The sequence below is a fragment of the Mustela erminea genome, chromosome 7, assembly GCF_009829155.1.
Source record: "Mustela erminea isolate mMusErm1 chromosome 7, mMusErm1.Pri, whole genome shotgun sequence".
Lineage (NCBI taxonomy): Eukaryota > Metazoa > Chordata > Mammalia > Carnivora > Mustelidae > Mustela > Mustela erminea.
This window is the reverse complement of record NC_045620.1, coordinates 102,309,337-102,323,312: the sequence shown is the minus strand read 5'-3', so window position 1 is coordinate 102,323,312 and position 13,976 is coordinate 102,309,337. Positions and strand designations below refer to the sequence as shown.

Genomic DNA, 13,976 nt, shown 5'->3' with positions numbered 1-13,976 from the left:
AGAGAGCCTACTTCTCCCTCTGTCCCTCACCCCACTCATGGTCTCTCTTGCTCTCACTCTCTCAAGTAAAAAAAAAATCTTTAAAAAAAAAAAAATGATTTAATTTTAGTTAAATTCTTCTATACTTACTCATCCTCTAACTGAATCTCTTCTTAATCTGAAAACTTACTTTGTTTCATCTGCATTAAATACTCCTCTTCATAATCTTCATTAAAGGGATGAAAGAGTACAAGAAAGTATGGAACTTGCTCCTTCTTAGGTGAGCTTTTGTATGAATTGCTTTTTACCATGCCTATTTGTGTCAGGTATCAGGTGGGTGCTTGGGTTAATAAGTGGGTAGAGCTTGGCTCCTACCCTCAAGGAGCTTGCATTCAAGTCAGGGACTTGGCATGTAGGATAATCTATTCTCTCTTCTTTGCCCATCTGAATCTAACCACCTTCAAGACCTCATTCAGTTCCCAAACCTTTCATGACATCTTCACCAGCTCAAACTCTCAGTGATACTTTTTTTAACCTTTTTTTTTTTTTACCTTATTTAGTAATTGGATATATACAGCTTTATATTTCTGTTTTGTTTCCTTATTGGGATTTTAAATTCCTTATGAACAAGAATTATTTTCCTATTTTTTTGATCTTATAAGCACATAATGAAGTAGTAGGCACATAAAAGATGCTGAAGTATTTACTGATTTCCTTGACTAAAGCCTTTTCTTAAAAAAAAAACAGATATGAAACAAAACTACAAAAAGAGAGCTTGCTTTTGTTCTTGTATGACTGCTAGGTATTGGTACTGCTTTGATTATTTGGACGTTATTTGGTTTTGGGGAGAGAGTATCTTTCAGTGCCAAAGAAGTTCATTAGGGGAAAACAAATTGTGCGACAGTAAAGATGAGCAAGCTAGCTCATCCATGAGCCTACCTTTCACTTAAAGTTTACTCTCTTACAGATACTGCAGGAGAAGAGGCTGGGTACGATCCACACTCATTATGTCTGTCCCACAAACAAGCACTTCTAAGGGGAAAGTCATGCTTAAAGAATATAGTGGACGCAAAATTGAAGTAGAGCACATTTTTAAGTGGATAACTGCTCACGCAGCATCTCGGATCAAAACCATTTATAATGCTGAACATTTGAAAGAAGAATGGAATAAAAGTGATCAGTATTGGGTAAAAATATACCTATTTGCAAACCTTGACCAACCCCCAGCTTTCTTCTCTGCACTAAGTATAAAGTTTACTGGAAGAGTTGAGTTTATATTTGTTAATGTGGAAAATTGGGACAATAAGAGTTACATGACAGATATTGGTGTATATAACATGCCATCATACATTCTTAGAACTCCTGAAGGAATTTACAGATACGGAAACCACACAGGTGAATTTATATCCCTTCAGGCCATGGATTCATTTTTGCGCTCATTGCAACCTGAAGTAAATGATCTGTTTGTTTTGAGCTTGGTTCTAGTTAATCTTATGGCTTGGATGGACTTATTTATCACACAAGGAGCAACCATAAAGCGATTTGTGGTTCTCATAAGCACTTTAGGGACATATAATTCTCTATTAATTATTTCCTGGCTACCTGTGTTGGGCTTTTTACAGCTCCCTTACCTAGATAGCTTTTATGAATATAGCTTAAAATTGTTGCGATATTCCAATACAACCACACTGGCTTCATGGGTGAGGGCAGACTGGATGTTCTATTCTTCACACCCAGCCCTGTTTCTCAGTACGTACCTTGGACATGGTTTACTAATCGATTACTTTGAGAAGAAGAGACGGCGCAACAACAACAATGATGAAGTCAATGCCAATAACTTAGAATGGTTATCAAGTCTGTGGGACTGGTACACCAGCTACCTCTTCCACCCGATTGCTTCTTTTCAGAACTTTCCTGTAGAATCTGATTGGGACGAAGACCCTGACTTATTCTTGGAGCGCTTAGCTTTCCCTGACCTTTGGCTTCACCCTCTGATACCAACTGATTACATAAAAAATTTGCCAATGTGGCGATTTAAATGTCTTGGAGTCCAGTCTGAAGAGGAAATGTCGGAGGGTTCTCAAGATATTGAAAATGACTCAGATAGCGAGAGCACAGACACTTTTAGCAGTGAAAAGGAAGTATTTGAAGATAAGCAAAGCATAGTTCACAATTCTCCAGGAAGAGCAAGTCACTGTGATGCTGAGGCTTGTTCATGTGCCAATAAATATTGTCAGACCAGCCCGTATGAAAGGAAGGGGAGGTCATATGGATCATATAATACTAATGAAGATATGGAACCTGATTGGTTAACTTGGCCTGCTGATATGCTGCACTGTACTGAATGTGTTGTTTGCCTAGAGAATTTTGAAGATGGATGTTTGCTAATGGGGTTGCCTTGTGGTCATGTGTTCCATCAGAATTGCATTGTGATGTGGTTGGCTGGAGGCCGACACTGTTGCCCTGTTTGCCGGTGGCCTTCTTATAAAAAAAAGCAGCCATATGCACAACACCAGCCCTTGTCAAATGATGTCCCATCTTAACTATGTGCAATTTGTCCTTTATAAGCTTTGAGTATCTTACAGCTTGCCTTTTTAATGTTAGTCACAATGTTTTTGTGGTTTGAAGTTTAGTTTAATGTTAGTGCAGTGACAGGAAATACACATTATGCTAATGTTGATGACAATTACTTGGTTGCCTTGTGTGTCAATTGAATGCATACTTAATTGTAAAAATTTTTATTTACAACATTGGAAATTCAGAAGTTAATGTTTTTTGTAAGCACAAAAGAAGTATGATAGAAATTTATCCTAGCAAGACTTTACAAGGTAGGATCAAATTCTAATGGAATTGAGGCAGTTTCTTATCCTAAATGTTTCCTCCCTTTTTACAATCTCTGTCCAGCACCTCTTGGTTAAATAATGTATGCTCTGAGACATGAAATTAAAACAGACCTATGAAATAAATTATTTTAAAACCAGAAGATTACAGCTTTTCCAATGTTAAATTGTTTTGATGAGGTGGCTGAATGCTATAGGTGTTTTGCTAGTTTATTAATTTTACAGGTAAGTCAGACATGATCCTTGACTCATGAGGAGAAACAAAAAGATGAATTATGTTGCCAATACTAGCCAGAGGTGGCATTAATCAGCCTCTTAGCTTGGTTAGCTTTGATGGAGAAGAATTTCATGGTGGGCTCTTTCTTTTTTTTTTTTTTTTTTTTTTAAGTATTAAGTCATTTATGAGTAGTATATTCATCTAAGTAAAATCAACTATAGCATATTAGCCACACATTGATTACTTACATTTGTCCTTTGATTTTTAAAAATTATAAAACTACAGAAAAATTGGAAACCATACAATGAGCATCCATTTTTCTAATTCACAAAGTGTATTTTGTTATCTTTGCTTTATCTTCTCTATGTGCATATTTATCTTTTTTCTTTCTTTTCTCTGAATGTTTTTTGTTTGTTTATCGCTGATCCCTTTGAAAATAAATGTTAGTCATCTTAGTACTGCTTTACCACTGAATATATCACCATGTGTCTCCTAAGAATAAGAATTTTTTACCTAACCACTGTACCATCATCATACCCAAGATATTTATTAACATTGACTCAGTAATACTTAATATATAATCCCTACTTCCCACTTGCTCCCAAAATATCCTTTATATCTTTATATGCTTTTGTTTTATTTTTGTTGTGAACCTCACATAAGGTTCATGAATTGGGTTGGTCTTCCTTTCATGTTCTCTCTAGAGCAGTTCCTTGCTTTTTTTTTTTTTTTTTTTTTTTTTTTGTAGTCTTCCCTGATAAATTTTTGAGGAGTAAAAGCTAGTTGGCTTATAAAATGTTCTACATTCTGGATTTGTCTGTTTCCTCATGATTAGATTTAAATTAAACAATATTGCCTGGGTGATATATGTACCTCCCATTTATATGTCATCAGTAGACACTTTGTATTAGTTCATCCCATTACTGGTGAAGCTAAATTTGGTTAAAGTGATATCTATCCATTGTAAGATACTTTTTCACTTAAGAGGGAACCTGTGAGGCCATGTGAATATCCAGTTTTTTTTAAAAAAATTAATTCCAGTGTAGTTAACATTTAGTGTTATGTTAGTAACCCAAAGTTTTTAGCATCCACTGATGATTATTAGTCTAAATCGGGTATTAAATAGGAGTTGTACCATGGGGATTTTCTTTTCTTTTTTTTTTAAGATTGGTTGATTTATTTTAGAGTGAGCGAGAATGGGGGCGATGAGGTGGGATTAGGAGGGGCAGAGGGAGAGAGAGAATCTCAAGCAGACTCCCCGCTAAGCATGGAATCTGAATCAGGGCTCAGTCCCATGACCTTGAGATCATGAGCTGAAATCTAGAGTCAGATACTCAACTGACTGAGCCAGCCAGTTACCCCATAACATGGGGATTTTCTTTTCTTTTTTTTTTTTTTTTTTAAGATTTTATTTATTTTTTTTGACAGACAGAGATTACAAGTAGGTGGAGAGGCAGACAGGAGGAAGCAGGCTCCCTGCTCAGAGAGAGAGCCCGATGTGGGGCTCAATCCCAGGACCCTGAGATCATGACCTGAGCCAAAGGCAGAGGCCTTAACCCACTGAGCCACCCAGGTGCCCCCACATGGGGATTTTGTAATTGCATCCTTTATTCTACATTTTTTAGGTGGCATTTGTGTGTATGTATGTATGAAAAACAGCTATTTTTCCATTTTTCTTTCTCACATACTTTGAATATTACTGGACTTACTTTCTTTTTACAGTCAGTGTGTAAATATTCATTATTCTTTCTGTTTCCAAATCATCCCAAATCTGGTAAGTGGGAGCTCCTCTAGGCCACTCTTCTGTGCTATTGATATATTCCTTTTAATCTTGAAGCGCTTGCTTACTTTTTGACCAAAGGTGTTCCCGACTCATTTTGTATTTTCCCCGGCCCAGTGCTGAGATCAGGTCTGAGTTTCATGGTGCACTTTTAAAATCTTTTCTTGACTGTCCTCCAAAATGGTAAGAAAATGTAATTTTCTTATTCTGAATTACTGCTGGCTTATTAGCAGAAACTTTTTTTTCTCCTTCGTGGTAGACTGAACCTAATTTTCATACGTTAATGACAATATTAAGGACCAGCTATTACTTAATGTCTGGGAGTTCTTTTTATTTTATTTTATTTTTTAAAATATTTTATTTATTTCTTTGACAGAGAGAAAGAGATCACAACTAGGCAGAGAGGCAGGCAGAGAGAGGGGGAAGCAGGATCTCTGCTGAGCAGAGAGCCCGATGCGGGGCTCTATCCCAGGACCCTGAGATCATGACCTGAGCCGAAGCAGAGGCTTAACCCACTGAGCCACCCAGGTGCCTCTGAGAGCTCTTTTTAAATAAAAATGCAAACATTGCTCCTTGTGCTTTTAATTTTCCTTTTGAAAAAAAGGTAATCACGTTATTGTAAATGTTAGTGTTTCTTAGAGTTCTGCCATTGGTCCACTGTTCTTTCTTGTTTTCAGTGGATATCCCCAGTCTACATGTCCAGACAAAGGCCCCTCCCCAGACCTCCAGTTTTATATTCAGCCATCTGCTGAACAGCCTCTCCTGGATGCTTTTCAGTACTTAGTAAAGCAGCTTTTCATTGTCTCTCCTACCCCTGGTCCTCTTAGGGTCCTGATTTCAGTTAGTGGGTCATAGACCTATAATATTGTCCCATTATGAGATGTACACAAAAGCACAGACATTTTAAAAAACAATTAAAATTTCTTTAGCTTCCTAGGGCACATCATACTTTGGAGACTACTACCCTAGAAGATAAACCAATCTCCTTAAAATGAGCTTTCAAGGCCCTTCATGATCTTCCTGCCTGACTTCTTAGAGACATTACCACACTCTGGGCTGTTTATCTCTCCAGGTCCATGCTCTAGCTTTTCTCAGCTTGCTGCTTTGTTCTTAACCTCTGCCTAATGTTCTCCACCCCTTCTCTGGTTTGTCTGGCTAGATCCCACTTTATCCAGAATTTCTACACCCTCCTACCCATCTCCCCCCCCCACCACCCCAGGCTTATAAAGAGATAAAGATGTCTTTACACTGAAAGCTCAACCAGCTGTCCTCTTACTCAAGTGATCAAACTTAGTATCACCAACAGTGGAGCAGATTGATATGTGCCCTTCTTCTAATCTCAGTGATACTTGCCCTTTCTTGATATGTGCCCTTACATCCCACTGATACCTTGCACACATCTGTCATACTTAACTGCATTGTGTTGAAACTATGCATGTGCCTTTTTTGGGTGAACTACTTTAAGGTAGCACCTGTGCACTATTCATCTAAATATCAACAGGGTAGGGCATAAAATAAACATACATTTAGAATGTTAGACATACAGTAAAAACAATACAATGAAGTTGAGGAGGAAATAATTGCCAGAAGATCAGATCTCCAGGGAAGCTTAACTCTTCCCTTAATTGTTAAGCATAGCAAATAGTGCTTTTTGTCAGATTTTCCTGGAGGCAGTGAATTGAAGGAAATAGTCAAGGTTGACTCTACACTTGAACTGTGTTTAAAAAGAAAGTTTGAATTATAGAGCTACCTATTGAATTTAAAGAACTAAATTTTCCAAGTATGTGGGCTTTGTGGTTACTGAACTCTGGTTAACTGTATAGTAGGATATATGATTGTGTTCTGTTCAAAAGTTTGTCTACAGTCTTCTCTCATGTTTTTGTGTAAGTCTGCTTTAAGGATAAGATCCTTGAGGGCAAGAGTAATGCTATAATCTACTGTTATAGCCTTAACATGTCAGACCCAGAGTTGATATTCAGTAGGTAATTATTGGCTTGAATTTTAAAAATCTATTTTAATTTTGCCCTTTGCCAAACTTTTTATCACCCATCTAGTGTAGGTAGAAAAGATAAATTATATTTTTATTAGTACTGACAAAGACATCAGTATTTATGGCCTGCTCCAAGACAAAAAAATCTTGATGTTTTTCTTTTTTTAAATTTTTGTAGTCCCATACTTCTTTTCGTCTCTAGAATATTTGGGAACCTGAAGATTATTTATGTGCTCTTTCTTCTTGCTCCCACATTTTTCCCCTTGGCCATTTTATTGTTACTTTAAAAACTATCCAAGGGACAAAAGGTAGCAGAGGTGAAGTGTTGGGTCCTTTTTGCTACTGGATTTGGTTAAAATTTAGAGAAGAGTGCCTGGGTGGCTCATTTGTTAAGCGTCTGCCTTGGATTGGGTCATGATCCCAAGGTCCTGAGATTGAGTCCCACGTCGGGCTTCTTGCTCAGTGGGGAGCCTGCTCCTTCCTCTCCCACTCCCCTTGCTTGTGTTCCCTCTCTCACTGTGTCTCTTTCTGTCAAATAAATAAATAAAATCTTTAAAAATAAAATTTAGAGAAGAAAGAATGGAAATTTCATTGTTAAAATGACATTTTGAATCATCTGTGTTTTAATCATTCTATTCTGGTTCTTGTTGCCAAAATTTATTGATTAATGATCAGTTTAGACAATCTCTTTGCTTAATTTTTTGTGCCATCTTCTCAGCCAAAGTTTTTTTTTTTCAGCCAAAGTTTTTATTGACCTGTATATAATAGATCATTTTACTTAATAATATCCATGTGCAACAGGTAGATGAGAAGGAATCCCCGCTAAATAGGTGGTCGAAATTCAGAACAACCAAGATAGTTAAAGATGTGACTAGGACACAGCTTCCAAATCTGAATGTCTTCAGGGCCCAGTGAAACAGTTTGAGAAGGAGTGGTGGGGGCAACAGTGTGTGTGTGTTTTAAGAGATGACATCAGGGCGCCTGGGTGGCTCAGTGGGTTAAGCCGCTGCCTTCGGCTCAGGTCATGATCTCAGGGTCCTGGGATCGAGTCCCGCATCGGGCTCTCTGCTCAGCAGGGAGTCTGCTTCCTCCTCTCTCTCTCTCTGCCTGCCTCTCTGCCTACTTGTGATCTCTCTCTGTCAAATAAATAAATAAAATCTTAAAAAAAAAAAAAAGAGATGACATCAGCCAGTCAAAGCTGTGGTGGCTTCTTTAAAACCTCTGGATAAGATTCTATCTTGTTCAAGGCTCTTTCTACGATTGTTTCACTTAGAAATAAGTGCATCTGTGGAAAAGACAATAGGAAAAGCCTTTTGTCAAATTTACATTATCCTTTAAGCTGATGCTAAATTGTATACTTGTTATTTAGTTATTTACTGTCAAGTTCTCTTAGTTTATGTGATGATGGACTAAAAGGTGCTTTGTATTATATGCTAAACAAATAGGGCTTGAATATTCTCATATACAGTCTGTTTTAAAACACACTCTTAGAATTGACAATACCTAACTGAATTTATAACATATTTATCTAATCACAAAAATAAGCTTAAAAGTACAGAGGCACCCAAACAGATGTCAAAGGTCAGGTACTATCTGTTTTCTTTTTTTGTTTGTTTTTTAATTTATTTTTCTAACTTTATTGAGATAAAACTGACATATAACATTGTGTAAGTTTAAGATGTACAACATGTTGACTTAATAGATAAATATATTACAGTTTAATGGCCATGGTATCATTAGCTAACGCCTCCATCACATCACATAATTATTTCTAGTAACTTTTAAGATCCACTCTCTTAGCAACTTCCAAGTGAATAAGTACAATATTTTTTTTTTTTAAAGATTTTATTTATTTATTTGACAGAGATCACAGGTAGGCAGAGAGGCAGGCAGAGAGAGGAAGGGAAGCAGGCTCCCTGCTGAGCAGAGAGCCCGATGTGGGGCTCGATCCCAGGACTCTGGGATCATGACCTGGGCCGAAGGCAGAGGCTTTAACCCACTGAGCCACCCAGGCGCCCTACAATGCTGTGCGTTAGAGCCCCCAAACTTACAAATCTACTAACTGGAATGTGTACTCTTTTTTTTTTTTTTTTAAAGATTTTATTTAATTATTTGACAGAGAAAGAGAGAACACAAGCAAGGGGAGGGGCAGGCAGAGGGAGAAGCAGACTCCCTGTGGAGCAAGGATTGTAGGACCCTGGGATCATGACCTGAGCCAAAGGCAGATGCTTAAGCAACTGAGCCACCCAGTGCCCCAGTCTGTACTCTTTGGCAAGCATCTCCCCATTTCCCCCACCCTCCAGTCCCTGATAACCACCATTCTACTTTCTGTTTCTGAGTTTGGCCTTTTTGTTCTTTTTGGGGTTTTTTTTCCCCCTTTTTTGTAGATTCCACATGTAAGTGATATTGTATAGTTTTTGTCTTTGTCTGACTTATTTCATTTAGCATAATGCCTTCAAGAACCATCCATGTTGTCACTAATGGCAAGATTTCCTTGTTTCTTGTAGCTGAATAATATTCCATTATATATATCTGGTATATACAATGTAGGGGTACAAATATGGTGATATATATATATATATACCGTATTTTTAGCCATATACCCATTGATGGACACTTAGTGTTTTCTTAAAGCATCTACTGAATGAATGAAGAGTCACACAGATGCTTACTCAGAATTTATTCTTACTTTACACAGAACTTGAATGAGTTTGGTGATTTAGATTCCCAATCTATAGAACCGAAGCTACACAGATAGAGATTTTGGAAGGCAGCTATGCTCACCAGTGTACCCCCCAACGCTGACAGATAGAGACTTGGAAGTAGGAGGTGGAGCCTACTAGAGGCAGGACAGGCAAAGAAATCATAGTTACAATAGTTTGACAGTTAGAGGTTAAAGGTATTAAAAAACAAAACAGTAGTTTGTGGCCAGTAAGTACAGTGTCAGTTTCCTGAATTTCACTATCTCACTGACAATGATTCTGTGTTTGTCCAGAAAAACATTTTATCAGTACCATTTGCAGAAGAAGTCAGAAAAATTCATTTTATTATATTCAAAATAGTTTTAAAACTATTGAATTTTAAAATGCTTTAAAACATTCCAACAAAGTGGAGTTTCTGTTTCCTGAAAAACCCATTTAGGGAGATGGGTGGGACAGTCTCACCAATTATCCATAACATGCCCCCAGATTTAGAGTAGAAAGATGATGTTCATGTATATTATTTATCTAGTCACTGTCACTACTGTTGGTAAAATTCTATGAGCTCTTCTCATTTGGGAATGTACTCTGAGACCATCGTCTATTTGTTGATGGTGTGGGGTCTGGTGACATATTTCTACATGGGTAACTTACTTGGGGTTTTATGAAGTCCTTGCACAAAAACAAAGTAGTTGGATTTCAGACCAGTAAAACAGAAGTTAGAATTCTGGTATCTCCAGGACCGCTTTTGTTTTTATTATTTAAATGCTCCCCATTTAGTTTCACTTAATTCCTGAGTCAAGTGGCTAAAACAGTAGGTTTCTGGAACAAAATGCCTCAAGCTGACTCCCAGCTTTGTTGCCAGAGGCTTGGGTTAGAGACCCCTCTTGCCAAACACAAATATTTTGGGCTTTTAAAACAGTATTGTTCAAATTATTTGTTAGTATTGAACATGGTGGACTGTGACCAAACTTGATGTATATTGCTTTGCTTTGAAAGCACTTTAACTTGTCTGATGAGAAGGAAAAATAAGAGTGTCATTCTTTTTTTCCTTTTTTTTTTTTTTTAAGATTTTATTTATTTGACAGAGAGACCGCACAAGTAGGCAGAGCAGCAGGCAGAGGGAGAGGGAGAAGCACACTGTCGTCTGAGCAAGGAGCCTGATGCAGGACTCAATCCCAGGATCCTGGGAATACAACCTGAGCTGAAGGCAGCTGCTCAACCGACTGAGCCACCCAGGTGCCCCAGAAGAGTGTCATTCTTAACAGATTTCCTGTTTAAAATAATAGAATCTGAGTGTCAGAAGCAAATGTAAAAACTGTTTTGTCCAATCTTCTACCTTAGTTTAGGTTGTGAATGTCCCTGTCAAGAATAGATTGGCACACTCATCATCTAACAAAAGGCATGCTACATTTGCAAAAATCTATAAACAGTCCCCCTGCCAGGATCCACAGAAAAGCATGCAGTTACCTGGCAATATAACCGTAACAGGTGCTGAATGGTCAGATTTGGATACATTTCATGTCACCATGGGAAGGAGAATGAAATCTGTTTAAAAAAAAAAAAAACTAGTTCTAATATAACCTCACTCTGAAATATATTATGATATCTACTTCTATTCATCAAAATGGCACATATTTAATCAGGATTTTTATTTAGAGAGAAACCTGTGAACTGTTAAGATATTAAAGCCCAACCTCATGAGTCCAGCGACCAACTCATCCGGTTGCCCTGAATTATCTCCAAAACAGGGAAAAGGCGACATGAGATCAGCTTTCTTCTACTTCCGCTGAGCGTATTCTCTGCTATTACCAAATCACGGCAGATCTACAGACCGCTGTATATTCATGACTGTGGAAAGGTTGAGTGGTAAAAGACAGTTTACAGCATGATATGCACCAGACTGGGTTATATAGAAATTGGAGAAAGGACCCTTCATTTCAGAGTTTTTGGGGGTTGGTTTGTTTGTTTGTTTTTTAAGATTTTATTTATTTGAGAGAGAGTGGGTGCTCAAGCACGGAGGAGGGGCAGGAAAGGGAGAAGCAAGCTTCCCATGGAGCGAGGTTGCAGGACACCATCCTGGGACCCTGAGATCATGACCTAAGCCAAAGGCAGACACTTAACTGACTGAGCCACCCAGGCACCCCTAAACCATTTTTTTCCTCAGAAAATTGCCTACGTGGCTCAGTTAGTTAGACATCCAACTCTTGGTCTTAGCTCAGATCTTGGTCTTGGGGTTGTGAGTTCAAGTCCTGTGCTGGGCTCCATGCAAGGCATGGAGCCTACTAAAAAAAAAAAAAAAAAATTTTAATCACATACAAAAGTGGAGAGATTCATATAATGAATTCCCATGTATCCCAATTTCAACAAGTCTCAACTCATGGCCAATCACATTTCAGCAATTATCTGCAATAAAAGTCACTCTCTTGCATTGCCCTTATCTCACCTTTTGTTTTCATTATTAACCCTTTAGGCCTTTATTTCTTTATTCAACATTCATTTGTTTATTATTCATAACTATTTGGATTAATCCCAATTGAATTTTTAAAAAGATTTTGTTTATTTATTTGAGAGAGAGAGAAAGCATGAGAAAGAGCAGTGGGGGGTAGGAGGGTGTGGAGCGAAGGGAGAGGGACAAGCAAATTCCATGCTGAGCATGGAGCCCCAGGAGGGGCTCAATCCCACAACTCAGATAGTGGCCTGAGCAGAAATCAGGAGTCTGGGACTTAACTGTCTGAGCCACCCACACAGCCCCAGTTGAATTCATTAAATCTGATTAATGCATTTTTGTACTTACAGTACTTTCTGCATATGGTGACTTTATTCACCACTCCCTCCTTGAAATTCCTTTCCCTCAGGTTTCTCTGGTACTACTTTACCTGATTTTCCTCCTACTTCTTGGATCCTTTTTTAAAATAATTTCCTTCCTGGGATGGTCCTCCCTTGCTCCATCAGAGTCATTGTTCCCCTAGAGTTCTATTCCAGTTCTCAATTCATTTGGGTGATTTCATCAATATTCATGTCCTCAACTCCAACTTATATGCTGACGGCTTCGGAATCCACTTCTCCGGTTCAGATCACTCTGTTCCATACCAGGTCCCCGTATGGAACTATCTGCTGGGCATTTCACTAGGATGACCCATACTCAACTCATGCCAGACTTGCTGATTGTTGTTCTCCCCCTCCCTGCTATCCATTCTCCCATTCTTCCACTATACTAGAAATTTAGCTGAATAAATTCCTAGCTATCAACTATATTTCTCAGCCCACATTGTAGTTAGGTGTGACCATTGTGACTAATTCTTAACAGTACAATGTAAGCAAAAGTGATACACGCCACTTGTGGATCTTGACTTAAAACACTGGGTATATGTGTTATCACTTTCTCTTCTCTGCTTCTAACCTGCCAGGTACAGTGACAGCCGATGCAACCTTGGAGGTTAGGTGAGACAATTACACAGAGATGTCTCACCAGCCTGGGTTCCTGAATGACCTCAAACTGAGCTACCTGGCTATGGAGATTACTAGAATCTTCCACAAAACAAATTTCCATTTAACTTAAGTCATTGCATTTTGAGGCCTTTCTGTGATAACAGATTAACCTTTAACTATGACAGCAACCCAGTCACAACGTATCCAAAATTTGCTGATCATCATTTCACCTAAATATCCTAAGTCTGTAGTTCCAGCATGCTTAAAGTCTCCTGCAATTACATAGTGAGTGTTCCTCTCTCAACCGTTTTTCCTAGGTGCAGTTCCTACTACTTCTTAAAATAACTCAAGATTTCTACTCCTGACCATGATGCAGTAACTGGTACTGGACTGGTCTTCTTACCATAACTATAAATCCAGACAAAAGTACATGAGCAATTGTTTTGGGGCAATGGACAACAGGGAATATGAGATTGAGATTGCTGAGAGGAAGGAAACAAACAGGGTAAAGCCCCTGATTACTCGGCTCTCTGCACAGGGCACTTTCTTGACTACTTTACACAGAATTCAAGTCCAAGAAATGCCCAGTAAGCAATTCCACCAAGATTCAACTATGATGTTGTATCTACAGTTCTTTTTTTGTATTGCTGTATTAATTAGTATATTATTATACGAATATATCACAAGTTGGACATTTATTTCCAGTTTTTGCCATTATGAATAAAGCAACTTTGAATATTATACATGTCTTTTAATGGACAAACACTTATGTTGAGTATATAATAAACCATGGAATTGCTATATCATAAAGTTAATATATATAGTAGCTTTAGTGGCTACTGCTAAAGAATTTTCCAAACTAAATATACCAATGTGTACTTTAACCAGCAGTATATGAGTCCTCGTGTTTTTTCCAGCACTTGGCATTGTCAGTGCTTTTAATGTTAACCATTCTTGTGGGGATGTAGTAGTATTTAATTATGGTTTTAATTTTTATCTCTCTGATGAATCATGAAGTGGATCATCTTTTCATAATCTC

General features: G+C 38.0%; 1 protein-coding gene across 2 annotated transcripts in view; it reads left to right on the top strand.

Moving 5' to 3' along the window:
- The window catches only part of LOC116595879 (charged multivesicular body protein 3), a 102,855-nt gene that overhangs the window by 17,918 nt on the left and 70,961 nt on the right, over nucleotides 1–13,976 (top strand). Inside the window, exon 4 of one of the 2 annotated variants that reach the window (XM_032352694.1) lies at nucleotides 947–2,967. The exons of the other annotated variant lie outside the window; for it this stretch is intronic. Within the exon in view, the coding sequence (XP_032208585.1) occupies nucleotides 947–2,522 (1,576 nt within the window). The 3' untranslated portion in view covers nucleotides 2,523–2,967. Of the gene's footprint in view, nucleotides 1–946; nucleotides 2,968–13,976 lie in introns of those variants that run through there. 2 annotated transcript variants of the gene reach the window in all.